Source organism: Crinia signifera, chromosome 6 (genome assembly GCF_055691185.1).
Source record: "Crinia signifera chromosome 6, ASM5569118v1, whole genome shotgun sequence".
NCBI lineage: Eukaryota > Metazoa > Chordata > Amphibia > Anura > Myobatrachidae > Crinia > Crinia signifera.
This window is the reverse complement of record NC_139222.1, coordinates 12,427,954-12,435,388: the sequence shown is the minus strand read 5'-3', so window position 1 is coordinate 12,435,388 and position 7,435 is coordinate 12,427,954. Positions and strand designations below refer to the sequence as shown.

At 41.8% G+C, this 7,435-nt stretch overlaps 1 protein-coding gene across 1 annotated transcript; it reads left to right on the top strand.

Annotated features, from left to right (window-relative positions):
• Nucleotides 1-314: 314 nt before the first annotated feature.
• On the top strand, nt 315-6,052 carry LOC146007450 (uncharacterized). The gene is made up of 3 exons (XM_083145806.1): nt 315-454; nt 2,337-2,540; nt 3,945-6,052. Exons 2-3 carry the CDS (start codon nt 2,510-2,512, stop codon nt 4,871-4,873), a joined length of 960 nt encoding a protein of 319 aa, XP_083001932.1. The 5' UTR covers nt 315-454; nt 2,337-2,509; the 3' UTR covers nt 4,874-6,052.
• The last annotated feature ends 1,383 nt before the right edge of the window (nt 6,053-7,435 follow it).

Below are 7,435 nucleotides of genomic sequence, written 5' to 3'. Positions count from 1 at the left end.
CGCAGCGAGAGAGAAGGGGCCCTTTATGTGCATCTTACTTATATGGGCCATAGATGGCAGCCATCTATAATATTCACGTCTTTGGCTAGCACCTTGTTTGTAGCATCTGCCTCCCATAGATGAATACGGTGGCCTGATCTAGCAGTAGAATAATATTAGTATAGAGCACACAGCTGGGTATGAGCCTGGAATGCAGCATCTGGCAGTCAGACAGCACAGTCAGTGTGGAACGCATAATAACCTGAAGCCCCGGATGGAACGCAGGGCTGTGGACCGCAGAACCCGGAAACGCCGTGGACCGCAGAACCCGGAAACGCCGTGGAACGCAGACCGGGAAGTAAATGAGCAGACGGGTAAACATTTCCGGTTCAGGCCTATCTGACACAAAAGGGGGGGAATAGTACGGCTGAGGTGTCAGATTTATCCCTTCCCGATATATCCCTGTCATATGCTGGTGAGAGGGGGTAATGATTATTACAGGGGTTATTATGGTGTATTATATGCATATTATAGTATACGGGAGGGTCTGTGCATGGTACTAGGGGGTATTACTGCAGGTTATCTGCCCCATAGGAATCTTATTATATACATAGTGTGTGTTATAGCCCATGATAGGAGGGTAGGGTTACCACCTAGTCCCTTTAATTAAAGGGACTAGGTGGTAACCCCATAGGAGGGTCTAGTCCTGGCATTGTTATTATGTTATATATTGTTATTGTATGTTATATATTACATATTTCACATTGTAGGAGGGTCTTATATTATTGTGTATTATATAATATAACATCATATATACCATCATAGGAGGGTCTAGTTCTAATATATTATTGTGTATAATATATTGTATCACATTGTAGGAGTGTGTGATTTGTATATTAATGTGTATTAAATAATATTACATCATATATATAACATTGTGTATTCTTATATAATTGTTATTGTAGTATATTATGTAATATTACACATTATAGGAGGGTCTGTTCCTTATACCAGCGTTATTATTGCATATTATACAATATTACATCATATAGCCCATCATAGGAGGGTCCGTTCCTGATACTGTTATTATTGTAATTATATAATACATATCTTCTTACTATGATTGCATATCCTATAAATATTACATATTACAGCTATTTCACATGCACCGGCTCCTGCCGGGCGGCGAATCCCCGCACGGGCAAGAAGTCGTGCCGCACACAGAAGTTTTCAATGGTGGGGATGGCCACAGCCCGGCAGCCGTCCCTTCCAGTGGTGGGATCCGGCTGCAACCGGGCCGTGGCAGTCCTGTGTGAATGGACACAATTGTGTCCATTATTAACTACTGTGTGCGGCACAGCTTTTTGCACGGGTCGGGGTTTCGCCGCCTGGCAGGAGCCGGAGTGTGTGAAATAGCCCTCGGTGTGGGTAAAAGCCGGAATCACAGTAAATGCATTGAAAAGGCCGGAAACCATATAAAGTATATTGGGTATGGATCATTCGATAGACAGCCACTAGGTCGACACCACTAGGTTGACATGCAGGAATGTCAACATGACTGAAGGTCTCCGTGGGTTAGGTCGACATGTCATTAGTTCGTAACAAGCGTTAGATCGACATAGGAAAGATCGACAGTCAAATGGTCGACATGGGGTTTTTAACCTTTTAACCTTTTTTGGGGGGTGGGGGCCGAATTTCGACACAGTTGACATGGGCACTGAAACGTAGCACTGCATCCCCTCGCAGGGCATGCTGCGCTCGCCATTCTTAACCCATATTTCCTGCATGTTGACCTTAATGCATTTCGACCTAGTGGTGTCGACCTAATGCTTGTAGACATAGTGGCCGTATCCCAGCGTACTAGAAAAGATGGAAACCATGTAAAGTGTACTAGAAAAGCCGGAAATCATAGTGTATTAGCTTTTCTAATACACTTTACATGGTTTCCTGCTTTTTCAATGCATTTACTGTGATTCCGGCTTTTACCCTCTTCCCATATTCTATCTTATTATAATTCTGCCTCCCTGATGTGTGTGTTTGTCCTGTGATTGGTTATCGCCCTCCGACACCTTCTTCTTGTATAGTCAGATCTTCGGAGCCCATGAATTGTACCGGGGACCCATAGAATTAGTGCGGTGTTACTGCAGACAGGCTGATTTAGAAACATAAGATCCTCTGTAGCCTTAGGGTATTGAAGGTAACATGTTGAAGGCCGGTTATACACGTTCCATAAGGAACCAGTTTGTTTCCCTCCTGATTTGCGCTGTGGAAAGAAGGGGTTTGCTATACGGAGGTGTGAAGCTGGTTGATTGCTCTTTAAACGTCCCTGCTTAATATTGATGTCTCCCTATACACAGGAACATATTGTTGTGAAGGAACCTGGTGAGTGTGACCACCTCGTCCCCTGACACATGTCCCCCCGTGCCTGGAGGTCAGATCAAGAGCTGAAGCCCAATCTCTATCGTTCCTGACACATGAGGTGGGGTGGGAGTATTTAAAAGGACACCGGGGTCTGTACAAGGAGGTGAGGATGGAGAACCACCAGGTCCTCACATCACCTGGTAAGAGGACATTTTAACTGATTTCTTTCTAGGGTGAGGAGCAGAAGGTCTAGAGCAGGGATGGAGAACCTTTGGCCTTCCAGCTGTTGTTGAACTACTCATCCCAGAATGCTTTGCTACAGTTTTAGCATGGCCAAATAGCAAAGCTGTAGCAGGGCATGCTGGGATGTGTAGTTCAGCAACAGCTGGAGGGCCAAAGGTTCCCCAACCCTGGTCTAGACTGTCTACAGTAAATAGGTCAACGGGTGAATTGTCGATAGATGCAAAAGGGACAACAGTTGGGCTCGCACTTTGGGCATTGTACGGTGTCTGGAGATCCGTCACTCTGGCTAACCTTGTAGCACAGTCCCCATTTTTACATGGATGAACCAGCAACTTTTATAACATATGTCTTGAAATATAATACTAGGGATCTGTATTTTGCAGCCGGTGAGGAATAGGCAACTGCCTCTTATCATTTAAGTAGATTAAAACAGTGCTCATAGACGTCAATGCATCTCACAGTACTTTCTCTCATAGACGTCAATGCATCTCACAGTACTTTCTCTCATAGACGTCAATGCATCTCACAGTAGTTTTATCTATCAAATAACCTTTGGAAGAAGTGTGACCAATCCACTGACATTTCCCCAGTGTCCATATATCCTAATAGCACAGCACTAAGGGAGGTGGTAATGTTCTATCTCACGTCTTGTTGTTGTGTTTGTCTACATCTCCATGCTTGAGAGTCTTAAAAAGTCATGTGTATACACAGCTCCAATAATAATAATAATAATGGGATTCAGTAATTACAAACTCATCGATACATGAATGAAATTATTGGGATCCACTAATCATAAGCTCTCGGCTATTTGGAGCCATGTAAATCCACGCTGAAGCATTTGAAGAGTTCACAATGACAATAAGGAACTCAATTAAAATAATTAAGCCTATATGTGTCATACAAATAACAAAAAAAGAAGAGAATCTCTTCTTTATTGTATCGCACTATATATTATATCTATATAGTAGTCTGATTGAGACACTTTTTGACATTAATATTTGTATTGATCGTCCCCGAGATCAGTACAGATATGGGTTTTGTCTACGGGTACTAAGCCTGATATCTATTGGCAACCTACTGCAACCTTGGGGAGATTCCATTACTAAGCCAGGTACCCATAGACATAACCCATAGTAAAATATTTAAAAATGATCTGTGGAATGAAATTGAAAGTTTATTAGTAAATAAATAAAAACTTTAATAAATCTACTTTTTGAAAGGTTAAAAAGCCTTCCGCCAATGAAAACCCCCATTTTTCCCAGCAATGGGCATTTCCGTCCATCAGAGGCTTTAGTAGGGTGAAACTTGCATTGTAATGATTATTAATTGCCAAAGTAATCTGAATGCTATCTTCTCCACAGGTTCCTCTACTCATGTGAAAGTAGAACCGGTCTCCGGTGAAGAAAAAGATCTTAAATACTCCAATAAGATCACACCCACAGATACTATGACGCACGCATCTAAACGCATAAAGGGGGAACCAGTCTCATCGGAACAAGGAAACATTTATACTTCTATCCAGAAAAAGGTGGTCGTGGTCCCAAGCGATGAAGCGCATTTCAAAGTCCCAAGTATCCAGCCACCCAAACACCGTACCCAGACACGGTACACACCGCCTACTATGGCAGACCTTAGCAAAAGCAGCAGTTATATTATAGAACAGAACAAGCACCTCTTGGGATCTAGGGGCAGAAAGCTGGGTGAGCCAAATCCCGACCTAGCGTCTACATCTGTCCTGACTCCGACCTACTGTTCCAAGTGCAAAAAAATGTTCGCCACCAGCGAGGCTTTTGCCCGGCATGAGCCCATGCATACCTTAAATGTCAAACTCTATCCCTGCACCGAGTGTGGGAAATACTATCGGCACAACACCGCTCTAGTGATACATCGTAGGACCCACACCGGGGAAAAGCCGTACAGTTGTACCGAGTGTGGAAGATGTTTCAATGCCAGATCGAGTCTCGTCACGCATGGGAAGATCCACTCTGGGGAAAAGTTGTATTCCTGCTCGGAATGCGGGAAGGGTTTCGCCAAAACTGACGACCTCTTTAACCACCAGCTGATGCACAATCGAGAGAGAAAATATTCGTGCAACGATTGCGGGAAATGTTTCAAAGTTGAGTCTGAGCTCATCGCCCATCGGAGGGTCCACCCCGTGGAAGAACTCTTTCTGTGTTCCGTTTGTGGCAAAGACTTTACCCAGTACTCAAAACTTCTCCGACACCAAAAAACCCACCCAACACCTCCGCCCGTCTTTATTACTAGTGAAAGAATGCTAAAGGACCAATGAGTCTAAAGCCCAAGTAGGCTTCTACAGAAGAGCTACTATTGACCCATGAATATATTTCACTATGACACGTTTCCACATTTAAAAAATTCTTAACTCCTGATAAGTTCCTGAAAAGTTAACGTGTATATTTGTGATGACTTTAGCTCTTTTATATCAAGCAACTGGTGTTTTTATCCTTAGTGGTGCTTCTGACCACTAGCGATCACTTACGACCAGGCGAGATGATTGAGATTGTGCGTGTACAAGAAGTCAAGATTTTGTGATGTTCATGGCTGTTTGTTTTCTGGTAAATCTTGACCATGGTTGTAGGAATAAGGGTTGGGGGAAAAAAAAAAATCTTTAAAAAAAATATTAAGAAATGCTTCGCTACATCCCTCAGACTGAACGGTTGATGTCCGAGAACAGGAACCTTCAATTTATTGGAGAACAGGTCAAGTTTGTGTCATATAGGACTAAAATAAGCCTTGGAATCAGGCAACAGAAATCTTCCTTAAAAATGGTTATCGCCATTTTTATCCAAAAGGTTTGACTTTAACTTAAGCGGTTTATGGGTTTTTGGATGTTCTGCTTATGTTATCGGCAGTGGTGGTCATGTCATGAACCTTGACCGTAGACCTCTTATCCGTAAGCCCTTTCTTCATGTTGTAACCAGCAGGGAGCAGTGTGGGTGATTAGGTCATCGCATCTTTTCACCATTGACCAGTTAAACATTCGGCTTGCATCCGTGTGATGGCATCTACGCTCTAAAAAAGTCTACAATATCATGATGACTATGATATGGCACTTGGCTTGGATGGCTTGGAGCCCATCGCAAGCACAGACCAGGCCACCGATGAAGACTGAACCTTCATCGTTGAGCTCATCGTAACGCAGAGAGCATATTACTAGGCCATTTAAACCTATGTATCTGCCAAAAAGAGGTGTATCATAGAAATATTGGGATATATGTATTTGAACTTCTTTCAGCCCAAAACATTTTCTTTGTTGGCTTTCCGACAAATGCCACTTTTGTCAAGACAAAATAGCATTTCTTTGGTTCTTTTTGGTTATTAACACAGATGTATTTTGTGTCATATGTACATGTGTAATTCCGAGACTGTATTAAAACACTCAATAGTCTTGGCTCTTCGGACAAGACTTCATGTTGCTGAATAAATAAAAGAAAACGGTATATTTCGATTTGAGGTGGTCAATGCTCACTGTTGTTGTTATCATTTGTTGCGTTATAGGCACTTACACAGAAGCCTGTAATATTAGGATGTGTGTTGTAACCGCAACGGATTAATAAAACGGGATCAATATTCCCTTGTTGAGATTCAGAAAGTCATACTCCACATAAATTTGTGTCCAAAAACATTACAAGGAGCAGTTGTGGTCAATCATAATTTTATTTTTTTAAATAGAATTCGGGCTGGTAGGTCTGTCGCACAAGACAAATAAATCATTACATATACCCTACTCATTGGGTGTAGTGTTCATTCTAGCACCCGCCATATTTGAAAACCCATGCAGTTCCTGTTCCCTGCCTGGGGTGTCGCTGTCTGCTGTGGTGTTTCTAGTACAGGTCTGGTTTGCATATCAGTGCTGATCTATAGACCACACTGCTAGAAGCACTACAGCAGACAGTGACACCCCAGGCAGGGAAGAGGAACTGCATGGGTTTTCAAATCTGGAGGGTGCTAGAATGAACACTAGGGTGTATTATACGGCCCACTTTATTATCTCTAATTCATGGCTTTGGTTCATGTACTGGAGATTGTTGGGGTGTGCTACCACTGGACAGAGAACAGGACAAATACATCAAAGGAAAGAAAAGTTTTGGCACGTTGTAGTGCACCATAGAAATATGATGTCAGTCCTAAAATATAATCTTTATTAGAAATAAAATGCGGAGTATAAAAGAACACACGTGCATACATAGAAGTGAAACAAAACAGCATAAATTGTTAAAAGGACTGTGTGTGTGCACTGGATCTATCGGTTTCATTTATTGGAATTACCAGCGTCTCATTTGTATATCCAATTTTTGTATTTTCTTCCATATTCATGAGCTTCCGGATATGTGTAGAATCGTTATACTCGTAAATCTCATTTGCGGTCAATACCCAGTTACAGTTTTTATTTAGTTATTTCTGTATCCACTGAAACAGTTGAGCAACATTCGTTGCACTTGTATGAGGGAAAGCTCTGTATGAGTAACGAAGCAGTGGGGAGAGTCGGATTATAGACGTGTTCTCACTTTCTACAAAGAAACTTAGAATAATATTGAGACCTGCTGTTGTTAGGCTGAAAAGACTGAACTCCTGTTGGAAATATCTATATATGTGGAACATTGTCAATGTGTTCCCATAGGATAAACAATTGATCTTTGAGATGTGTAACTCACATAAACATATCATCATTTTTCTGTGTATGTCTTTTTTATATGTATTTTTCCCCATATTTTTTATTTCTTACTTTTGACACCCCCTTTATCACTATTAGTTGCTTACACATACCCTACATTCTATGACACTATACATTCTACTACACTTCACAGCTAGATTTTATTTATGTGATGCC

Coding starts and splice junctions, on each gene's coding strand:
- LOC146007450 (XM_083145806.1), top strand. CDS start 2,510: ATGGAGAACCACCAGGTCCTCACATCACCTG. Junction 2,541..3,944: donor CCAGGTCCTCACATCACCTG/GTAAGAGGACAT, acceptor TCTTCTCCACAG/GTTCCTCTACTCATGTGAAA.